This window comes from Ixodes scapularis, unplaced genomic scaffold, assembly GCF_016920785.2.
Source record: "Ixodes scapularis isolate PalLabHiFi unplaced genomic scaffold, ASM1692078v2 PGA_scaffold4__175_contigs__length_147842914, whole genome shotgun sequence".
NCBI lineage: Eukaryota > Metazoa > Arthropoda > Arachnida > Ixodida > Ixodidae > Ixodes > Ixodes scapularis.
Window position 1 is genome coordinate 101,631,211 of NW_024609879.1, and position 25,038 is coordinate 101,656,248.

The following is a 25,038-nucleotide window of genomic DNA, read 5'->3' on the forward strand; positions in this document are numbered from 1 at the left end:
GAGTCGTACGGATCAAAACAATCTCTAGAACGTGATGCGAAATTCAATGTTTCTCGAACGTAAAACTATATTGTTTGCGGTTCGAGTGACCCTTACAGGCAAGCAGGTTCCCGTTCCTCACCTGACCGTACACTTTTCGGTTTTGCTTTGGTCCATAGTCAAACAACTGAGCTTTCTTCGATGAAATAAACTGAAAACCGAGTAAAAAACACATTCAATCAAAGGCGTGAAACTGTAACATTGTTTCCAGGCGTACAAGATGCAAGAAGGAAGTATCTGGTATTGCACCAAAAAGTCACCTGCCAGAAATGGAGCAAGTTCTTCACCGACGTTCCAGCTGGAACACTGCAGACGTAGACCGGGTACCGAGTCTGTTTTAAAAAAAGAACATGTTCCAAACGTGTACTTTTCATTATTGACATAGCTATTCTCTTAAATTGAAGTTTATAAGAAGTACTGATACAGAAGAAGAGACTATCGATCGCCGACGGGTTTTAAGAAGATAAGGCCTTATCATTATCGAGAAAGCACACTCAATGTCATTAACGCCGTCATAGTTGTCCCGTCCCGTTAAGCGGTTCTTAATTTGGCAAAAAAAAAAAAAACCTGAAAAAATATATGTTCAAATTTAACTTTTTAACATATCTCCTGCATTATTCCAGTTCCAGGCTTCCTTTCCTTTCAACACTTCTCTCTCTCTCTCTCTCTTGGGAATTAAATGGCGAACTGTTACAGTCATAGGTTAATTGGTTGATGCCCTAATGAACTAGTAAATATTGCCACCTGCTTCTTATTTTTCTCCTCCAACATTAGTGTTCAAAGGGTGATAATGTTACACCGCATATTCAGCATTATAATAATAAGCGAACGAGGTCTTTTCTAAAAAAAAATATTTCAAACAGTGTTTTAGAAAGTGAGTAATTTGTACAATCTTTTTCAATAAAAATACACTTTAAAGAAACACTGACAACCCCAAATTCTTTTTTTTTGCCAGGCGATTTAATATATTGTCAGAAGACTACCCAATCAATACTTTGCTACAGCGTCACGTATTTTTTTTTTATAAAGTCAAAAAACGCAACTCCTCGAAACCGAAACCGAAACTGGACAAGAGAGAGTTGGCGGAAGTCATGTGGCCGTGCTGCTTTTTTCCCCCCTAACAAGGCCTTTGCAGCTTTTTAAAAGCCACAAAAAAAATGGGTATCATATTTCTTTTCTGTTTTTAATATTGTGTCTGTGCCTTCGATGACCTACGACTTTGATTATATTTGGTGGTTGTGTCTAAACCTTAGAAAACGGCTCGTGACCATGAAAAAGAGAGTGAGCACGACTCAAACCGGCCAGTTCTCGATCGGCGGTTTTCGGGTGGAAAGAAACCGAATTTCGAGTCTCAAATTCTGTTCTTGCAAATGGGCTCTCATATGTTATGTACAAATAAAAACCTTGGCGAGCATAAATACCCTCTCAGTGTTCCTCTAAGACCAACATTTAAAAAAGCTATCGCCCACCTCTTGGATATAATACTGAGTGCGCGGTGTAAAATTACCTCCTTCGCAACGTTAATATTGGAGGCAAAAAAATGAGAAGCGCATGGAAATATTCAATCGTTAAGTATCTAATTGCCTAATTAACCCATGTCTTTAATAACTCACCCTAAAATCCCATAGAAATCAAAGGAAAAGCTACATTCACTCTAAAAAAAAAAGCCCGTGCATCTACTTTCCCGCACAACACTCGGAGAGTCAATCACCGCAACTTACGGGGGCAGCTCAGCGAATGACAATGCCGAAATGCATGTTTAGACCAAAAAACGCCCTCTGAGTTGTGACCTTAAACAATGTAAAACGTCACGCTTGCATTGCTTAATATCAAAACTCAGACTGCGTTTTACTTATTTTTTTTTGTCTAAACATATGTTTTGGCATCGTCATTTGGTGAGCTGCCTTCGTAAGTTGCGGTGATTGGTTCTCCGAGATAGCGACCCTGCAACCGCCCAGAGCGGCAGTGCAACCGGCAGCTCGCGCTGTTATATTTCGAAGCATGCTCTGCAACGCGCACCAGGAGCAGTACACCGTGGCGGTGGTAGCAAGCGGTAACGCTCTTCTAAAGTCCCAATTTCTGGGCCATCGAAACCAAGTGCTGCGCCAGTTTCGAGTCATCTCCTGCTGACTCCGCATTTTACCGCCACGTGTTGCCCTCAAGATTAAAGACTGCAGCGCCACGAACGACACCAACAAGCCTTAAAACATACAGAGACGGCCGATTTTCCATCAGTTCGGCAGCGGTGCAGGACTAACACACGTCTAACAACAACTACCTCCGTTTGCAGGTGAGAATTCGACGAAAGTTTGTTACAAAGTTTTTTTACAAAACCTTTTTTGTCTGATTGCACTGCTGCCGGACATACCAAATCTTGTGAAGTGTGTTTTGACTGTTTCAACCGTTCGGTTTGTGTTGCCGCATCTCAAGATTACTAAAGATGCAAAAGATTTCACCAAAGCTCTTGAAGACTTACGACGAGAAAAAAGAACCGAACTAAAGGAAAGCGTAAATTACTGCAGCAATTCATGCGATGACCTGAAAAAAGTCGCTGACGACATTAAGGAACTACGGAGGAAAGTACAAACACTGACAAAAAAAAAAAAATTCAGAAACTGAGAACCGCAAACTAACTAGCAGGTTGGAAGAAATAGAATAATACCAAAAAGCAAATAACCTTGAAATCAAAGGAGCGCCAGAAGTAGGCGATCCTGTCATGATTGTAAAACAGATTGCAGAGATTCTAGGCGAGCCTGTAACCGACGCGGACATTGACATTTGTCACAGGGTGCCCACACAAAAACCCACAGAAAAAAAAAAAAAAAAAAACATTATCGTACGTCTTGTACAACGAAGCAAGAGAAACTCTGTTGCACAAATGTAAAAAGAAGCGCATGACGACTTCAGATCTCGGTGCTGCTGGTGCGGCATCCCCCGTGTATGTGAATGAGCACCCGACTCGACAAAGCAAAGAAAATCTGGGAGCAGCGATCGCTCGAAAACGTGTCGTAGGATGGAAATTTGTTTGGTCATCAGGAGGATGAATATACGCACGAAAAAATGAAACCTCACCTATTATCAGAATTGCTGACCTCGACGACGTAGAAAAAATGACGGGGTAATCTCGGTTATTCCCTAGATCTTATTTCAACTACAATTTATATTTTTAATGGATGAAACATATCCGATAGAATGCAGATATTTTGACGACTCATCATTTAATCTCACGTTCCGCAACATTGAGAGTAGTTCTTCTGCAATCCACGTTAACACGAGGAGTATCAATAACGAACGTGACGACCTGGAAATTTTTTTCGAATATTTGAGCATGCGCTCTGACGCACTACTTTTTTCTGAGACCTGGATTCCCGAAAATGCTGAACCACCTTACTTTAATGGTTATAAATGTGCCAGTTTAGGCAGAGAAAATAAAAGAGGAGGGGGTGTTGCCATCTATTCAAAACAAATCTTTTTTGGTATGTTGCTGAAAATTTCTCTGTGATCACCGCTGATGTTGAGTGCCTTGTTTTAGATGCCAAAACTGTTATTATTGCTGTTATTTATAGACCCCCCCCAGTAATAAGGAAGATTTTTTTAATTTTTTGGAAGACCTACTATCTTTTCTTGGATCGACCTCCAAACTATTTTTAATTATGGGTGATACAAACATCGACCTACTAAAATGTAATAGTTACGTAATAGAGATGAATAATCTCTTATCTGCATGGGGATGTAATAACGCTGTGGCACTGCCCACCCGAGTGACTTTAGAAACTCCTAGTTCAATAGATATATGCATAACTAAGCTCAAGGCTAGGGAAGCCACATCTGGCATATTTACACAAGATATAAGCCACCACATGCCAGTTTTCTGTCTGACATCTTTCTATCGTGGCAAAAATACACCGAAACGCGATACTTACTCTTACCGACGCATAAATGAAGAATCACTGGAAAATTGTTTTGTCCTGCTCGAGCAAACAAACTGGAAGAACGCCCTTTTGGAACGTGACCCCATCCTTGCGTATGCACTTTTTTCTAACAAACTTAAGCTTTGTTATGACGTCGCTTTTCCGCTTATTGACGTAAATAATCGTCAAAACCATGTACGAAAACCTTGGATTACGAATGACTTATACAGGCGTATTAACATAAAAGATAGGATGTACGATAATTTATTAAATATAGGCACCAAAATCCTCTCATCGAATTTTAATAAAACAAGAAATAAACTGAACTCCGATCTTAAAAAGGCCAAATCTGAATATTATCAAAATATATTTTCAAGGGTATAAAATGACCCAAGAAAGATATGGGAAACTGTAAACGAAATTACTGATAGGAAAAAACGTGTGCAGGGAACGCAAAGTGTCGCTATCGACGGCAGGAACGTGAGTAAACAGCAAATGGCGAATATAATGCATGAATATGCATTTTGTTGACGTTGGTTCACCACCAGAACACGAAGACACTTGGCAATGCTGTATCACAGACGCAATGACTTCTTTATCAAACACGATATGGCTATTACTAACTACGCAATATGAAGTAGAAGGGCTTATAAGTAAAATTAAAAATAATGCCGCAGCTGGCGTAGACGACTTCAATCCAAGGCCTGTCAAACATGTCTCCCAACAAATATCTTGATATCTTGTCACATGTAATCAATCTTACATCTAGAAACTGGAATATTTCCTAACGAACTAAAAATTGCAAGAGTTACTCCAATCTATAAGGGTGGCGGGGAACACCTTCTACAGAATTATAAACCAACCTCGGTTTTGCCAATTTTTGTAAAAATATTTGAAGGGGTTATAAATTCTAGATTAGACAATTTTTTTCCAGGCACAATGTATTAAACAAATGTCAATATGGCTTTCAAAGAAAAATCTAAATCAGCAGAGCAGGCACTTGTAGAAGTAAAGAATAAAATTATAAACAATATTGAAAATAGAATATACACCTTAGGCTTATTCCTAGATTTTAGAAAGGTCTTCGATACGATCCAACATGACATATTACTAATTAAGCTTCAAAGGTACGGCATACGTGGGGTTGCTTTGACTTTAATAAAAGACTACCTCCAAAATCGTATGCAGTATGTTTATATTAACAACAATTATTCTAATTCACTCAAAATAAAGTACGGTGTTCCAAAAGGGTCTATTTTGGGCCCGCTCTTATTTCTTTTTTAAGTGAATTATATCACAAATATTTTGGGATCCCCTGAGCTGGTCATGTACGCAGACGACACTAACGCGTTTTTTGCTTCAACCTCTAAAGCGGACTTAGAATCTATGACAAATAATTATCTAGACAATATATCAGTGTGGCTTCAAAATAATAAATTACAACTAAACGTAAATATATATATATATATATATATATATATATATATATAATTTTCACTCCCGTTAATAGGTGTGACAACACTAAGGTGACAATATATTTCGAAAATGAAATTATAGAGGAGGTTACAGAACAAAAATTTCTTGGTGTGGTGTTCAATCAAGAGTTAAGTTGGAAAACGCACATAAATAAGCTGAGCTCTGAGCTATCCCGAGCCATCGGATGTATTTATAAAATAAGAAATCTCATACCTTTGTGGCTAAAAATATATATATACTACGCTTTATTTTACTCTAAACTGTGTTATTGCATTTTAGTCTGGGGCACAACATCAGCAACCAATTATAATAGGTTTATCATCTTACAAAAAAAATTCTAAGACTATTTGAAAATTATAAAGGTAAGCCTCAAGATCTCCCAACTGAACCGCTATTCAACAAATATGGCCTACTTAAAGTAGGCCATATAAATAGGCCACCGGACCCAGTCAAGCTAGCTTCTGTTAGCTTTTTGTCCGGTGTCCTCGGCATAATGTTGCTGAAATAAAGTTCAAAGTTCAAAGAATCAAATTTATTATTTTAAATTGTTACAGATAATACACACAAAAAAACTCTTCGCAATTCCGCCAGAAAACACAACGTATCACACACTTAGACATAGAATCAGACGACCTCCAAAAATACGTACCAATTACGGAAAACAAACGACATGCTTCAAAGTCGCCAAAGTCTTGATTAATACGGAAGATCTAATAGATTTTAACTGCAATATACTCCAATTCAAAAAAAGACTTAAGACACTTCTGGTGGGCAGTGACATTGTGTTCTGATATGTGTGTACTGTGTACTTATTAAATCATGTCCATATTTCACTTTTAAATTGTTAAAACATGTTTCTGGCTAATTTGTTTTTATCCTTCTTTGCTGAAAATAACTATCGTGGGATAATTGATCGATCCTGTTTTTTATTGCTTCTGAGTTGTATAGAATTTTATAGGTTCTTTTCCCTAATTTTCGTGTTCAAAATTCTATGCACCCCGCACTGCTGTGTTAGAACTGTAAAGGGGATAGAGACCTCGTCAGGCATCACGCCTTTAGTCTCTGCCCACCTCCCGGTCAATCCGGAAAGAAAGAATAATAAAGAAAGTATTGTGCGGGAAAGTAGACGTACGGGCTTCTTTTCTTTTTTTTTTTTTTTTTTAGAGTGGTTCAGTATGTTTTTTTTTTTTTTATGTTCATAAACTAAAACCCTGTCTGAAGCAATTGAGGGTGACTGCCGTGGGACTGCAGTCTTACCCCTTGCTCCAAGGTTATATGGGTAGAAACTGAGAGAGAGAGAGAGAAGGAAATGAGAGCGCGAGGAGACGCCAGGCCATCGAGCTCTGACTCGTACGATTATTGGGCAGACGCGAATTCTACCTGCCTCGATCTCTACCATAGATTCTCTATTCTCACAAAACCTGGCGTTTCGACGACGGAGCCATAGACTGCCCGGTCGCAGATTTGGAGTGCGAGGATCTGGTAGCACAGAGCATCAGAGAGCCATTTCTCGGGGAACCTGGACGTCAGCGCACAGCTTTTGCAGCGGCGAGGACCCGAAACACACTTGTTCGCTCGGGAGAAGCGTGTTTCGGCGTCTCGCCGCAGCGGGGCGCCAGTCACGGGGCTCTCCTCTCATCCATTGTCTGCCGCTCCACCTTTTCCATTTCGGGGGCTGCTTCTCGTGGTGATCTGCCAGGCTTTGCCAGTATATAGGAGGCTTGGTCTCCATCAACCAATCATTCCAACCAGAGCTTAGTCATCTCACGTCCCCAGGCGCTGTCGTCTCCTGCTCTCCCTCTGTGTCCACCCGTATTACGTGTCAACGACTGCGTTCACGTTTCCGTCTCGGCGTTGGTGGTACTGACCGTGTTGACGTACTTGCTGCCCAGATTGGCGGCGGCGTCTTCCTCGGCCCCACACAGTGTCCTGGCGGGCAGGGAGCACACGACGCGGGACAGGTATGCCGACAAGACCCCGCCCGAGCCCAGCCTCTCCAGATGGGCCGACCGGGCAGCTTTCTGTCGGGACGGAGAACACACGTTCGAGAAGGGCAGGAGACAAGGCCGGAGGTATTAGCCCCGAGAAGTTCGCGTGGCGCCCCCTTACGGCGAACCGGGGTGACTTCACGGCGAGGAGAAAATTTTTCCCCGACTCGCTCCGCTCGCCCTGTGGAGGGTGTGACGACGCTAGCCGTCGGCGCGCTCGTTTCTATATAATTTTTTTTGGGCGTGTTTTCCGTAGGAAGTGTAAATTTTTATATGAGCCTTTATTTAGGTATGGCCTGTAGCTACAGGCGAAACTTCAACTAACATTTTAAGCATGGTTGACAGGGCAGGCAACGCGTGAATCGCAGCTGGTATATGAAAATAAAGAAATATGACCACAATTGCAGGAGCATCATTATAGATTTACATCTCGCACAATAAATGCTGTTGATGGTATGAATAAATTGGCAGGTTATGTATACTATTTTTCTTTTGTCTCTGTTTTTAAACAAGATCGCCGAAGCAGAAAAGCTGCATGCTCCTCGAGCAACATGCTAAATACACTCTGGGCTACGGGGAGAGAATCACAAGTAAGACAGCCCAAGTGCAGGAGCAAAGTAAAAAAAAACAAGGAACATTTATTATATATATTGCTCGCATTCAACCTTTGCTGGATTCGGATAGTATTTCAAAGGACTACACGGGTGATATTTGTGGACTTGTTTATATCAACCCTCAAGTAATGTATAACAAACGTAAGCGAAGCTGTCTAGGTCGTTATTAGTCCCTTAAGCCCTAAAATTTAGATTTTACTTAAATCGAAGTGTCCTGAAGCTAAAATACCAGAAGCTTTTCTCACGCAGACTGTCGCCCTTCACAGGTTCCACATTTTCTGCTACTAGTGTTGCATCTACCGGTGGACAGACGTTCGAATGCTTGCTTTTACTCCTGTTTTGCTCTGTTGTCAAAGAGTCCAGCTGTAGGGAGTTTGAAGGCTGAGGAAGCTTTTGGGGACCTGTAGCAGTCTCTTTTAATTGGAAATGACAATTCAGACCAAACCGTGTATTTTTTAATACCCAAGGCTGGAATAAAGAATGTCAGGAAAAAGTATAAATATTCCAAATTACAGCACTATTGCTGTGCATATTTTGGGCAGTTGAATACATATCATACAGGCACCTGGGGGCAATTCGGCCATTTTTGCTGCTACCATACAAACTAATTTTCAGTAATTGTGCATCTTCTAAGAAATATGCCTGCATACGTGTATAAACTATATAATTAATTATTAAGAAGCTACATTTATGTAAAACAGCCCTGTTCCACGAGCACTTCAAAGATCATCAGACGCAGGGCCTTTAAAACATCTGCGAACCAGCGCATGCAGAGTGGAAGCGCAGAGCCGGGGTCGCGAGCTAATTTGCCGACCACTCAAAGGCCCATGATATAAATGCCACTTCAAATGCCTTGAAAGCGGGATGTAATATCGTCCTAAATCATGAACAGGCAAGGAACAGAATTCCAGCGTCTGAAACACTTGCGCCACCGCTTCACCGACCCCTCGCAAGATTGCTTAGTGTCGTGTGGACGGGCGGGAAGGTTCATCGGCGGAATTGCCTCGATCCTCCGATAGCTTTCGGGATTTGTAACCCAATTTTAAAAGTAAAAGGGACGAGCAGGCTTATAAAATGTACGGAAGCACGTCAATATCGGCCTAACTCAACGTATTGTACACCGGGTAAACGAAGTCCAGCTCCTCGAAGAGCTTGCGGCACACAACGCCAAACCAGGAAACCGGTGCTGGGAAGCGAGCCGTTGCGAGATCGCGGAGCGGACTCCTCCCCCTGACGTCACGGTACACCTCACCCAATCAGGGCGCGGCGACCGCAGCGACGCTTGTGTTCGCTCTCGGGGCGCCTTTGTCGCGAAGGTGCGAGCACGAGCACGGCAAGGCGCCTACGGTCATTCGCTGGGATCCTTCTATTGTTCCCCCGTGATTGCAATCACGGGGGAACAATAGAAGGATCTCAGTGTTCGGTAGGAAAGTGAACTCTCAGACTTTTTTTAAGAGTGCAACATGCAGACGGTGGACCAGCGGATGTCTAAGCCCGATGGCCATCAGAGTTCCCCGCCGATCCAGGTGCCCCAGGGCTAGAGAAGCCATGCGTGGCTTAGATAAACACGTTTTCTCAACTCCCGGAGTGGAGCCGTATAGACCTTTTCCACAAGGGCGCCGCCATCTTGAATTGTCGTCACTTCCAGTATGGGCGACGAAAAAAAAGTAAAACGTTTCAACCTGTAACTAGTAAAAAAATAGAGGCGAGCCAAAACGAGAATGTGTGACGGTTAGGCTTATATCCTAAATGTCTTCTATTGGCGTGGCAACGGCAAAGTTACGTTTTCGCCCATACTGGAAGTGACGTCAATTCAAGATGGCGGCGCCCTTGTGGAAAAGGTCTATACCCGCCCGTTCGTTCACACACGTGAGCATCCCCGCACCTTCCTTGGGCATGCCTCTCTCGGAGCCTCTCTACTAAACGCAATAAACTGAGAATTTCAACTAAACAACAACAAACCTCGCAATGCTTCCCGGGAACATTTTAGATGACAGTCAGAAAATATCACTAAGCAGTAAATGAAACTTTTGGATGCGTACATGGCTCTACAAATATTTTTTTACGGAATTTTATAGGTTGCATTAACAATAATTATCAATGTCTGCATTTCTTGACAAAATATTCTAATGTTCCCGATGACAGCAATTGCCTATACTGTAAAATATTAGCTGTGCAAAAAAACTGAAAAATCTTGGCAGCTCTAACGCACGCCACAAATTATCTGTTTCAGTCTGTTTCTCTGTTTTCGTAATTATTGTTTAAAAAAATATTATTTTCGGTTTTTGCCCTATCAGTAAAATGACTGAATTTATTTTGCCCAGCCTTATAGAAAAACAGTTTCTGTTCTTAAAAATAACAAAACTTTTGTAAAAAAGAGGAAAGTTCAAGGCCCCGCCACCGGCCGCCGGTGCCTTGACCTTTCTTTTCCGCCATCTTTGCATTTCAACTCGCAAAAGCTGAGGCCTCCTAGTCTTGGAGGTGTTGCTCCTGGAGGTGTTGCTCCTGGAGGTGTTGCTCTTGGAGACCTACTGATAAAACTGCGGGGTGGAGAGTAGGGTGCTGCGAGTGTGTGCTGTCCTACTCGGGTGTGTTTGACCCTCAAAGTGCAAAACCCAAACTTCGACGCTGCGCCGATGGTGCGCTTGAGGTTCCATCACAGCCGCTTTCGTTGGCTCAGCATGAGCCACGCAAGGAAGCTCGCCGCTCGCAGCATGAGCTGAGGAGGAACAAGCTGCTTGCGCGCGTCCGTAGAGCATGATTGCAGCGTCGCGCTCCCTCCTAACTTACGCAGTATTTTTTTACGCATTTTTTAATATTTATTACTTTTCAGGAGTTATGCACTTGGCCCTTCTTGAAAACACCTGCGTGGTTCTGATAACTTACGTCACTCAAGCTCCACAGCTTGGTCTTCCGTGCACGAACGAACTGCTTCAATTTCTATTTCAGGCTTTTGACACCAGAGGTGTTCATTTAATGGACGCGCTGAACGAGATCCTTGCTGCCTCCAAAATGTTGTTTGTCAATAGGGACTTTTACCGTGTTCGGCGTACCGCACTACCGGAGCCTTTGAAGCATGCTTTTAAGCGCGCGCCCGGGGGATACCGTGACCACGGGGCGCGCGCTTAAAAGCATGCTTCAGCGACTCCGGTAGCGCGGTACGCGGAACACGGCAACTGCTAGCTAAAAGTCCCCAATGATAAACTTACTGAACGTTGTTTAAATGTTTTATGAATGCAGGAGCTGGTGGACCTGCGTTTTGGTGAATGCAGGCGCTGGAAGCGGATATATAAAAGTCTGCCGAGCAATTGACTTCGCTCAGGCGTCAGCAGCCGTCCTGGGTCCCCTCTTGTTCTTCTGTGTCGAATGTCGCACAGTTCTTGCTATAATTTTCAAAAAAAAAAAAAAAAATCCCAACGCGTATTAAAAAAGAAAAAAAAAAAAAAGAAACGGCCCAAGTTAGGAGAGAGCATGACACTGCGGTCATGCTCCTGCTCAGAGGCCAGATTCATAAAAAACCTCTTACCTACGACAACTTAGCTACGAAGTTTGTAAAGTTACGATCATCGTAAGATGAGGCGAGAACGGTATTCACAAACGCGTTCTTAAGTGAGAGGAGGAAAGTTACGACCTCTTACGGAGAAACGTTGACTTCCGGTGCTGTTGCTATGGCAACGGCGTCTTCGGCAAAACGAACAACCAATTAGAGAGCTAGGCATAGTTCGGAGCACGTGGATTTTTAACAACAAACAGGCTAACCACTCGTTCATAGACAGCTCCGTGTATGTCCTGTCCTGTCTGTGTGTAATTGTGTAGCGTTCAAGCTGATTCTCATAAACACGGGCGACCTTTCCACCACCGCTTGTCTGGGGTTCGTGTCCGTGCAGTGGTATATCGACGCTAACAGGATTTAAACGCTTCATTGACTGCTACAAACTCGATCGCTACGAAGTCAACACAACCGTCATCGTTGGTAAAAGCCCCGTGCCAGTCGTTTGCAAAGCGACGTGAAGGAAACAAACTGCCGCGGCGTTTCTCGCGGGCTCGGAAATGCAGGAGTGAGCCGACGTTAAAAAAGATACGTTTGAACTACGAGAGTGTCAGCAAGAGTCACGCAAATACCTGTTCACACTCGGAGCGGACGCGTGCGTTTGATCGAAGTGCTGGATTCAGACTGCGTTTCGGTAAGCGCTTCGGGACCGATCTTCTACGATTGCAACTCGATACTGACGTGACACTCGGCAAAGAAAGGTTGGACCGGCATCGCGTAGCTCCCACAAACTGATACCGTTCGACAGTTAAAAATGGCATACTAATAACAAAGTGTACATACCGTGTTGCGAAGGTAATCCATACGGCGTTTATTTGAGCTCTATATCACACAAAACAAGGAGATAGAATCGAGGAGTCCCTTTTCGACTACAGCGTTCGTCACCGCTGCCTCGGAAAACAAGGTGATCGAGATGATAAGGGGAATCGGTTGACTTCTGAAATTTAGTTCCGCTATCAAACTATTCATACGGGGAGGGTCCACAAGGGTCGCGCGGGCATATTCCATTCAGCAAGCCAGCCGGTCGTGGGCAGACGGTCTTGGCCAAGGACCGTCTGAGCAATGCTGCGCCGGAACGGGTCGGAGTGCCTGCTAGGCCTATATATTCTGCCGAGCTCGCTTGGTCGGTGGGATCGTCGCCTTTGTTGCCTTTTCCGGGTGTCTGGATCCAGCGTTCATGTTCGTCGTGGTCGGTTTCAAGTACTTCTTCATTTTTTTCTTGCTGCTTGAAGTCGGGACGCGCAAGAAGAGCAGGTAGAAAAATAAATGTCCGTTGGGTCGTCGCGACCGAGCAACTGAGCGACGTTGTCGGCCATGTTAATTTGATCGTAGAAAGTGCGTAAGACAGCTTCGGAGCTGTCGTAGGATTTTGTCGTAACCTGCGCAAAAGTTACGACAATTTCGTTTCGAGAATACGGATTTTCTCTTAAATTTGTCGTACGCATTTTTTTCGTCGTAAGTTCGCTTTGAGAATCTGGCCTCAGTTCCTGCTGCGAGCGGCGAGCTTCCTCGCGTGGCTCGTGCCGAGCCAAGGAAAGTGGCTGTGATGGAACTCCCAGAGCAGCACCGGAACCGAAGGGGCAATCTCGAAGCTTGGGTTGTGCTATTTGAGGGCAAGACACATCGGAGTAGGGCGCACACCCTCGCAGTGTCCTGATCTCCACCCCGCAGTTTTATTAGTTTCCAGAGGCCTCCAGGTGGTAAAGCATCTGTGGACGGCCACGCGCTCCGCTGTTTGCATTCCATTCGAATCCGATAGTACTATACCATGTCTTGTGAAGAAGCGCTCCTTCGTAAAATAATTTCTTTTATCTATGACTTTGTTTACTGATTTTATTATCATCAGTTTTGCAGAAATGAGGAAAGGTGTGTATTTTTAGAGCAATCTGACCTATTTATCTGGTTTATTCATCAAAAATGTTTGGGATAAGGGTATAACAGAAGCTCTTTTTTTCTTACAGATAACGGGATGTTTTATAGTGTTTATTTAAGGGAAAACAATGTTTTCGATGTAATAAACTTTGTGTTTTTTACCGATAATACAAGTATCTTCGGACTGTTTATTTGGCAAAAACTTAGGTTTTTGATGAATGACATAAGCCTTGTTATTACCCGATAACATTCTCTGTATTTTAATCTAACAGAACCGCGTTGCCTTATTTTGACGGAAAATTTCCGGATATTTTCTGTAATATTACAAACATATGTTTACAGTGGGGGTATCATAGATCGCAAATCAATTAGAAGTTTGATATTTCCTTGAAAACTTGTTATTCCACGGAATGTGTCAGAAAGTTGGCCATGCATGCGAGCATGAACGTTTATGTTGAACGAAATGGGTTTCACGTGTCCTCTGGCCTCCCCTGTCAGGCCGACTGGTGCTGAAACTAAAAATTTCAGTCATCTGTAGTCTCCCCCCACAAAGCCCTCCACTTTAACAGAGTAAACACTGAAAAGGAGGCTAGTCCCTCATTTCCTCTCCAGCGTTCGCTCTGCTAGAGTGGATAGAGTGGAGGGCTTTGAGGTATGAGCTTGTCTTGCACTCCTAATCTATTGTTTCAAGAACACACAAAAAAAAAAAACGAAGCTTTAACGTACAAGCAGTTTTTCGACGACGCTGGAAGGTCTGATGACAGCCAGTGAAGAGTGGCTAAACTTCCTGAAAGGCGCCAAGCCCGCGAAAGCCTTCACCTGCATAAAACAAACAATACGAGCCCTGGGAAGAGTCGTTTGAGGATATTTCGGATACCGCTTACGCCGCAATATCTACTATAAAAAGAAAAAAAAAAACCTACATTTTTTTTTCTCGGCTACGCCATTGTGAAGCACCATAATGTTGAAGAGGGCGCGAGACGCGTATTCATAAAAGTTTGTCAAGTAACTCAACTGGCCGGTTTCGGCATTCTGGTTGGCTCATTCTTGTGGATGTCACATCGCTCGGTATACGCGGGTAGAGAGAAAGAGAATAGGGCGGACAAGGGTTTAGGTGTACACACGCCTTAGGGATTCACGCGCTAGCCTTTAGCCGATTACGAGACAGTACATCCATCGTGCCATTACATCCACCGAACGATTACATTCATCGATGGATGTAATGGCACGATGGATGTACTGGCTCGTTAGACGTGTTGACCTGTGTGTGGATGTAGCTGCTCGTTGGATGTAATTGCTCAATGAACGTAGTTGCCCGGTAGATGTAATTGCTCCTCCTTCCCGTTATGGCGCCTAGCGTGTCGTTACATCCATAGAGCTAGTACATCCATAGAAGCCAAGATGACAGCCATGGGGCGTTTTTTGTTATTCACATTCTTATAGGTTCGGGAGCCCCAGGGAACAGACGGTAAGCCCCAAAACGTGAGTGTGTCACTATTAAATTTTATAAGGCATTTAGATTATTTGTTTTGTTCTCAAAGTGAAATAAAAAGTATGCTTATGTGTACCGTTCTTATTCTATATTAAAATTGTTTATATTTAGTTCATTATCAGAGCGAAAAAAGTAGAAACTAAGGTTTGATCAGTGTGGCAACAACAAACGAGTCGACGATGCGCGTTCGACTTTGGAGACGCGCCGAGGGCAGCAGAAAGTTCATGACACACAAAGGGTCCTTTTACTCGCTTTTGTACATCTAATCTAGCGTATAACTCTACAAAATAGTGTAAACTATAAAAAAACATTAATGTCATGTGTGTTGCTTCATTTACTCAGGTCAAGTTTAGCATGAGATGACTGACAGACTAAGCGGAGTTCGCTCTTTGACATTTCTCTCTGCTTGCACATTATGGTGAAATCGCGTCGCGAGTGCCATTTCACCTTACGTACCGATAGCAGAAAAACCTTCTGGTCTTGAGTAGAAAAAACTTCAAACATATTCATGATTATCAAGCTTTCCCGGGTTAAGCCTCTACCGCTCTCCACACCAGCATTTCTCGCCACCATTTTTGCTAATGAATTATCCGGAAAAAGTATCTCTTCAAAGGCACCAAAAGAATATGATGCTCAATAAAATTGACTAAAATGTATATAGCATACTCTAGTGTTTTATACTTATAGATAGCTGTAGATGAAAACAAAACCGGTCGAAAAGCAAAACAAATCGGTCGAAAAACAATCCGAGGAGGAACTGTCTACGTTCGATGAAACGGCGTTCGATGATATGACAATCGATAAAACGGCACTCAATAAAATATCGATGAAATTATACAGCAAAGTTAAACGACTAAATAAACCTGTGTGATTGATGGATGTAATGGCGCGCTTTTGTACGAAGCTGCTCGATGAATGTGCTGGCCCTAAGGATGTACTGGCACGATGGGTGTAATAACACAAAATTGGACGTAATTGCTCGGTGGATGTAATGGCACGATAATTGTGTACCTAAAGCCCCTTTGGCCGGCTCCCAGATTTGCTTACGTGATTGTGACTTGCAATTTAGATTACTAGTTCAGATGCGTCTATTAATCTGTTGAAACAATTTTTGGGGAAATCAGTGACTACCGAAATTTCACCGGACTGTCAAACCATTCTTGAGGTAAAGGTCCCATGCTTTCGGGACGCTTAGGAAGGGCGAGGCATAGATGCGGACATCGGCTGTCCCTTTAGCCGCTCCTGATGGGCCCATATCGCTGGCGATGCCTTAATGTGCACAAAGAACCAGCAAAGCGTTACCTGTAAGGTCAGTACTTTTTTTTTTTTCGAAGTTATTTTGCAGGAAAACATTAAAATCGCGAGTCCTTGCGGTCAGAAGCGACGTTGCCAGCGCTCAGGATATGCCAGGTTCTGCCTCCGTCTCTACACCCCTTTTCCAAACCAGATCCATTTGCTGCAGTTACACTGTACCTGGACACATGAGCGAGAGAGGGTGGTGAGCCCACTAACCCCTTCTAGACCACTGTATACTGCACTCACAGCACCTCCTGTACCGGAAGTGGGGTTTTTCCTCCACTTCACACCAGAGCTGGCAGTAATGTAATTACTGTAATGAAATTACAGTAATTTAATTACTTGTTCCAGTAATTAGTAATGTAATTCATTACTTTTTGTAGCAGGTAATTTAGTAATGTAATGAATTACTCCAGCGACGGTAATTGTAATTAAATTACCTAATTACTTTTTCGCACCAGCCATATTTTTTTGTTTCCACAATACACAAGAGCGCTTTTCTTTTTATTTTACTTTTTCTTTTCCCTCTACACCTCTCCAAAAAACGCTCTTCGGCCGCCGCTACGTTGCTGATGCTCATGCGGCTGGTGCGACTCTCGCGCCCGCCATCAGCTAGACATTTTCTGCCACTCTCTTGAACTGTGAAAACCCGCTCAGCGCGATTCTCTACCTATGTTTTGCGGTTTTGCATTCGACGTTTTCTGGCCCCTCTTAAAAGTGTCCGCTTACTTTTTCTGATGCATGCTGCGTACCCTCTCTGTGTTATCTTCCACTGTGAGAAATAGGGCTGGTAAGTGCCTGCCATTCGAGCTTTTCTGTTCGACATTCTCGGGAAACGAAGGAGGGGAAGTAGGTCGAACTAAGGCCCCTGGTAGAACGGCCCTCGACGCGATTTTGCGAACAATGATAATTGTTCTCCCCCCACCCAGAGATAATCTGCATAGGGCCTCAGTCATCTCCAAAAATAGTTGTCCGCGTTGGGGTGGGAAACGGATCAGTCGCGTGCGTTCCTCTGTCCATCGGTAAACATGCAACAGAGAGTTCTAGCTGTGTGCCATGAACTGTGTAAATAATGTAAATAAAGTTATCTGTAAAAGGAAGTTATCAATAGCTCCTTTATATTATAAATTATACAAAAGTAATGCGAAAGTAATGCCATTACTTTTAAAAGTAATTTGTAATGGTAATTAATTACTTTCTGGCTGTGGTAATTTGTAATGTAATTTAATTACATTTCAGCAATTTTCAGCAAAGTAATTAGTAATGTAATTTAATTACAAAATATGAGTAATTTGGCCGGCTCTGCTTCACACCCGGATTGTCACTTTCTTTTTTTTTAGGCAGGTTAAGCACGTTCTTATCACGTCTGTCCGGACAGTCGTGACGACAACACGCTCTGCTGGTGGTCGTGAAGCCCTTCGCTGTTGTTCTCATTCCCCAATCTCCCGAAAACTAGAAAGGGGAAGAAACCGCAGTGAGGAGGCGAAGAGAAAAGCCGTGCTGCTTTTTTGTTGTTGTTTTCTTGTGCGCGGAATTTGTAGTGTCTTGTTTCTACAGTCCTTTGCCTCGCGAGCTTTTCCGAATCCGCCGACGGGATCCGCCGCCGAGTTGGCCAATCTCTCGAGCGTCGTACCTTGGCGTCGTACTCGGGTCTTTGCGACACCATGACGAAGAACATGAGGCTCCCCTGGGAGAAGCCGACGTAGAGCAGACAGTCGCGTCGCGTCTTGTCCAAGACGCGATCGATCTGCGCAGGCGCGTCGTACACTCCGTGCTCGTGGAACCTGCGGTGGCCCCCCGCCCCAACGTGGATAAATCACAAGTTACCACGCGTCAAAGGCCGGACTGGCCGGTGTTTTAATTTTCCACGCGTGAGATGAGGTTATCGTCCGGAAGGTCTTTCGGCACCCAACATGTTCACCACGGGTAGTCTAAAACCGCCGTCAGACTGCTCGTACGTCATACAAAAGACGGTCGCTGCGCACATGATGACAAAACTGCCTGCGGACGTGCCTCGAGCATCTTCGAAACGTCTTTGCTTCATACGTATCTCCAAGGTGTCTGCAGACAGTTTTTGTGTGGCCAGTGTGACAGGATCCGCCTGACAAGGAACGAACACGCCTCAGTTTGGTGACTGCCTTTTGTAAGCTGTATTAACAGCGCGACTGGCACTTAACAAAACGCATAATGACTCTCAAATAAACACGAATCGAGCTTCTCTTTTTATTGTTAAAATTCGAATTTATAGGTGAAAGGAGGCAAGCCGCTACCCAGTTCTCTCAAACTAAAAAAAAAATAACGTATGCTTGTTTTTGTAATTGCACACATTTGTTTAAGTAGAACGCCCGTCTGACAATGTTGGGCGACTTACTGAAGAGCTGCCCGGAGTTCGAAAGTTCCCAGAAAAAAAAAAAATTAACTGATGTGGTATTCTGAATTCAAAGCATATCTAAAACGATATTATGACATATGACTTTGAATATCTGTCATCACGTTATTGTGTCTTCCTGAAAGAAAGGCCGTGGATAGTACTTCAAGTACAATGCGCTTAAGGTACTTCCCAACACTAGGAAAAAAGTAACCATCAATTACCTCGATTGACCAGATTTCTAATCTACGCGTGACACTGTCCCCTTTTAAAAGGTTAAAAAGCGCGAACTGAGACATGTAGTATACGTTTACAAGGACAGGCGCCTGTCCTTGTCGTACGTGTTTCTATACTTTTTGTCCGTGGTTCAGTTCGCGCTTTTTAACATTTTAAATAATATAAACCAATTAAACCCAACCAAAGTTTTATTGAAACTTTCCCTTTATATACGTAGCTCACCAATTTATTTTTATTGAAACTTGTAGTTTCTCCATATCAGAAATCAAGAATTTGCCGAGGAAGACAACTCACGAGAAGTTCCAGAAGCTCTTAGACTTTGGCGTCATGTTGACGTGCAGCTTCCCGAAGGTGCCTCCCCTCGTGTTCCCCATCCACACGTCGTAGCCGTTGTCGGCCAGAACAAAGCCTGCGGACAAGGAAGAGCAGTCGGTGTCGTTCTGACACAAAAGCAGACCCCCGAGCTGACCATTCCGGGTAGGTTTAACTGCACACGAAGAAGCTTTTACTGAACAAAAAGCGGCTTATGAAGCTTTCATCTGGCGCTCGTATTAAAGACTCCCGGTTACTTTGCCCCCGGGGAGAAAAGTTTCGATCGTTCGATTTTGGCTTAGCGCGACAAAGGGACGAACTTTTTTATCTTAAACAAAAAGAAAAACCACTCAAACTCAGTTATCGAAAGGGCACAACTTAAAACGCAGGGGAAGTATCGCGGTCTTTTCGCCCATGGTGGATTTGCGGATGCTGTGGAGCATGTCGGAAATTCCTGCCGCAAATAACCTCTGCTCCTTGCACTTTAGCAAAGCGAACGTTCAAGTGGCTGCAGTGGCACTACTGTCGGCACGGCCCATGTGCAGGCGCTTCGCTTCACCGGAATCTCACTTCTGTGCATGCGCAGCGCCCACACCGAATCGGGCGAACGCGGACTTGTTATGCCCGAGTCCCACTAGAGCGACAAACAGAAACAACCGACACCGACAAGCCTCGAACACGAGCGGCATGCACGCTTCTTTTTCATGCGGCCTGTTTCGTAACAGGACAAAGAACACGTATCTGTCCGTGTGGGGGCGCTGCGAGGCGAACCAACTCAAACCAACTTATTGTGCCTTCATACAAACACGCGCTTTTGCTTGAGTGCTGACATCTCAGCCATATTTCCGCCCAAATGTGTTTTTTAATGTATTTTGAAGTGCAAATCAACCGGTGCGACTTAACTCGAGCGCGACTCAGCTCGAGAATGGTGCCTAATGCTTAGACGCCATTCTACCGCAAAAGTGCGCCATTGCGTCACAGGCTGGCCCACTCAATGCAACAAAAGATGTCTTCACCCAGAGACAGACATGTAGGCCACAATAACCAGACTATTCTCGCTGTTCCCTCCTGCTCCTCAACGGGTTCTTCTTCGCGTGGCTCAATGGTTCACTGTTGTGTCTGGCACTGCAAGTCGGCATCGGAAAAGACTCCTGACGTGCCTATCGTTCCCAGCGATGGATCGCTATATAAGCACCGCGGGAAAGACGAGGATATTAGGTGAGAGAGAGAGAATAAATATTATTTATTGTGCCATGACCTGGTCTCTTCTCCACTTTTCTCCGAGCACGTCCTTGACGTGTCGGGTGAGGAGTGGCCATAGGGTTGGCTAGGGGAGCCCGGCGCGGAGGCCCATTCCTCCCAGCTTCTAGGGACAGAATTGGGGAGGGACAGGCACGAATATTCTGGAGATGGAAGCCTGCACAGTGGGGCATGTCCGTAGTGTGTGAGAGTTGTTGTGGTAGCCCGATCAGTGTTGGCATTCGTGGGCACCCGTGCGACCTCAAATATAATGTTGGAAGTGTGGGTGTAAGATACCAAGGGAGAGCCTTATTGTGCGCGATAAATCTACATCTATGTTTGTGGGCAGCAGGCACTTTAAACCTGGGAATTATATGTACCGCATAAAGAAGCTAGTCCGTGGAGCCGCGCTCATGGTCTTCAACAAGTCTTCGAAAGACCTAAGCCCGAGGAGAAATCGTTTTGAAGCAGTCGGCATCTGCGCCGAAAAGCAGAAAGCGAAACGCAGATGTTTTGCCTCCTGAAGAGGATTGTGAAGAGACCATGCAAGATTAACCGAAAGCAGCTCAAGCACGCGCTTGAGCTGCGCAGTGAAGATTGACTCAGTGCGACTGCAACGGCAACGGCTTGTGACGTTAATCCTTTTACGCGTTGTTATGGCAACAGCTGCATCGGCTCCAACAAAACGGCTGTTGCCACAGCAACCCGTAAAAGGATTAACGTCCCAAGCCTTTGCAGTCGCGCTCGGTCGGACTCAACGCAAGCGTGTGAATCGCCCTTAATAAGACAGTCAGCGCGTATAGTCCGGCCACGGCCTGCCATAGGTACCATACCGTGCATGCTGCTGGTGCTTGGGTTTTGTCGGTGTCGGTTGTTTCTCTTTGTCACTCTATAGTGACACTCACGCCTTGGTAAACAGCGTTTGCAAACATTGAAAACAAAACTTTTCCTTTGGAACCCCCCCCCCCCCCCCCCCCCCTAGGCACGCCATAGCGGTACAACTCGCTGACAAATACGATGGGTTGTCGTCGGATGGTGACACTGAAGCGTCACAAGGACAGCCAAGAATCTGTCTTGTCAAGTCTGCAAAAGATGTTGGTTGAATGCTTGCTAAATGTGACTAAAGACGCAACAATGAAGATAGCGTACACCGCTATCATCATGCCTTCGTATAGAGTCGTAACTGACAGACCTAAAGACTGTCCTGGAAAGTCCAGGACCAGCGTCGTGGAGTCCATGCCGAGACCGGCCATCACGAACACGGGCTCCCGGTGGCAGGTGTCCCCGTGACAGGGGAGCCTACCCCGAGGTATCCGGTGCATCTCCAGCACAAATCCGTCGTCCGTCAGCACTCGATGACGTTCGAAAGGGTACCCCTTACTCACTACCAAGTACTCCTGCGAGGAAAAAGTTGCTGCGTTAAAGTTTTGCGATTCGAGTCATCTGATATCGCGTTTGCAAATTTACTCTCTCGTCATTGACCGCCATTAGCCACGGTCACACTCTTGTCTGCGCAGACGCTGTTTCTTCATGGTACAACAGTCACATTGGTCATGCAAATACTGTCTGCACACATGTTCGGAGCACACCAATGTGTGGAGCAAACGTGCTTTGAACACTCATAAGAAACGCAGGGCGGGGCGAGCCCTCTGCATCTCATTATCGCTCTTCAGCCAATGACATTGCGGCATTATCGTCAAGAGCACCGACCAACCAATCACGAGGCAGGACGCGTGGCTCATGGCTGGTTCATACTCGGACCGAAGTGTGACTTGCGCCCTAACTTTTCACGTTTCGTCGTTTGTCAGCCTTTACGTTCGCGCATCGCACGAGTGGCATTGTCCTGGCCACGTGTACCACAATCAACACAGAATATTCGAAACTTCACATGCATGCGGTCGCTTGCGTAGGTAAACAATGACTTTTGTCAAGAACAACTACGATCGTATAAAGTCACGTGGAAAAAACTCGCTGTCAGCACGCGACCCTTGGCATGCAGTGGATGCTTATAATCTGCGCAGTGATGATTGGCAGCTGTCAGAAGGTGGAGTTTTTTTTAACAACCCAGTGTTAGAATCAGGAGGTAGCTCACGCCAGGTCTGAAGGTACTATCACTCTAAAAAAAAGTCTGTGCATCTACTTTCACGCAGACCACTCGGAGAGCCAATCACCGCAACTTACGGAGGCAACTCAGGGAATGACGATGCCGAAACTTATGTTTAGACCAAAAAACGCAGTCTGAGTTGTGACATCAAGCAATGCAAGCGTGACGTTTTGCATTGCTTAATGTCACCACTCAGACTGCGTTTTTTGGTCTAAACATTAGTTTCCGCATCGTCATTCGCTGAGCTGCCTCCGTAAGTTGCGGTGATTGGCAGTGGCGTACCAACTTGTTTTTGAGTGAAGGGGCAAACCAGACTTCCCCCCCCCTCCCCCACCCTTGGGTCGCATATTTTTACAAGTGATGGGCCGAACTTTTGCCGAATCGAAAATTCGGCGCAACTTCTGCCGAACTTTTCTAAAGATTTGGCAATGATTTGGCAAAAATAAACTGTTACCAGACTTAACATTGATGTTTTTTTTTTCTGACGAAAAACGTTCTTTTTTTTTTTTTTAAACATAAATACAACATGTAGTGCCTATTGACGCAGTATTGTCTAAATAAGGTGATATTCTACAAGATAATTCTATCGATGTCGCTTTGTGTGTTCACTGGCAATTTTAGTGTTTGCTCGCAGAAAGTGGCGTGACAACGAATCAAAAAACGAGAGTTTTGATTTTGAGGCTTCATCAGCGCACGCCTGCAAGTTTGATTACATTGTTAAAATAAAGGCAATCACTGCTTCTTACTTTCTCTGGGAGTCACTGTTTGATGCGCGAAAGCGAATGCAACGGTTGCTGAGCCTTCACGGGAAGAAATAACAATATTGTAAATATGCATGTTTTTCGATTTGAGTCACTTGGCGTCAGCTTTGCATGAAAGTGCGCGTTGCATATTCGCAACGTGCCGTTTTTAACCTTTAAAATTCCGGTTTCTGGTGTTAGGTCACACACGGACGTTTAGGAAGATGGGGAGATTAAGGAATGTCGGATGTGCAACGTCGAGCCTGATAGTTCTGTGTTCTCTTTTATGCAGGTACATGAAAATCACGAAATAACGCGAACTAAAAAGCAATGTTATTCTAATAGTAATAATAATAATAATAATAATTTTACTTGCATATACTAGAAATGCCCATGTGGTGGTGTGCGGGGCTAGGCAGATAGATGAAAACCCTTACGCAGAGCGCCTTTCAGCCAGACTTGTACGTAGTTCAACTACTTTACTCACGTTACTGTACTTTAACTACTTTACTGGTTAGTTTCGTAACTTTCAGTTACATTCTTAATTCGGTAATTAGTAGTGTCCTTTAACTACTTTTCCGAGTGACTTCTACTCAAATTACAAATTACTTTCGAATTTTAGTGGTTGTTTTGCCTATCAACAGAGATAGGATGTTAGAAGATCAGCTGATATTTACAGAGGGGGAAGCATTTGGCGTAGAAAAGGGGGGGGGGGGGGGGGGGGGGGGGGGGGTGGGAGAGAAAGAAAGCAATTTGGATACTCTAAACCCCCAAAATTTCAACCAGCCCCCACTGCAACAACACTGCTGGCGCGGGGAGAGGACAGACAAAACGCAAGAGAGGCTGAGTAACTGTGGGATTAGCGCCGAAGACTAGCGTTTCTTTGTACCCCGAAGCTCAAGGAGACTCGACGCATTTGAAGAAAGGGCTTGTCCCCGCTTCTCCCCAATGTAGGAATTCTTGCCCACTTTAGGAGGTGCGCACACTGCATCCTCACTCAAAGGAGGTAACGAAGTGCAGCACCCGCTCTGAAGTTCATCTGGCAATTACTCTATGGCGTATATTAATTGCCGCAATTAAAAAAAAAAAAAAAAATCTGATGCATTTCCGATTTTGTCGTTTTTTCCCGAAAAAAGCTCATGCACCTCCTATTTCCCCTAAAGCTATGCATACCAATCTGTTAGGAACAAAAAAAAAAAAAAAAAACGCTGTATAGGGAATGAAAGGAAATTCTGAAAGAGTGCTATAAAAAGTACTTCTACTTTACTTTGGAAGTACATTGTATTTATAGTAATTCACTTCAAGTACATTGCACCCCTTGTACTTCCTACTTTACTTGAAGTACATAATCTCTCATTAACTTTGTACTTCCAAGTAGTTTTTAGACGTACTTTACGCAACACTCTAAGGAATCAAACACTGTCCGCAAAATCAAGCTCAGGCAGGGCTAAACCCTCAAAGGTGGAATGATACATTCCCAGTACATCCTTGACCGAAAAGAAGTACACAACAATTAGGCATGCAAAAGCAGAACCAGCTTATTAAAGCGTATCTGTAAAACACACGCCGCTTTATATTCGGCTAACAGAATTTCGCTAACTCATCAAAACCTATGTAAGTACTTCCTTGTTAGCAAGAAAAAAAAATAACAGCAACTTCTAAAGTAATTTGCTCCTCTTTTACGGTAATTAGTAATTCACTGAATTACTTTCCATTTTAGTAATTTCTATTCTACTCAAATTACTTTTGAGGCGAATACTCAGAAACTTAACTTAATTATTTTTTTTTTTTTGAGTAGCG

General features: G+C 44.1%; 1 protein-coding gene across 1 annotated transcript; it reads right to left on the minus strand.

The window, feature by feature from the left end:
* Positions 1–43: 43 nt before the first annotated feature.
* LOC121837830 (putative lysosomal acid lipase/cholesteryl ester hydrolase) lies at positions 44–21,791 on the minus strand (the record flags this gene model as incomplete). The annotated part of the gene is given in 7 exon segments (XM_042293658.1): positions 44–190; positions 300–371; positions 7,295–7,447; positions 14,177–14,269; positions 17,872–18,022; positions 19,138–19,252; positions 21,587–21,791. Coding segments are annotated over 7 exon segments (936 nt in total), but the record flags the coding sequence as incomplete, so codon positions are not given.
* Between the last annotated feature and the right edge of the window lie 3,247 nt (positions 21,792–25,038).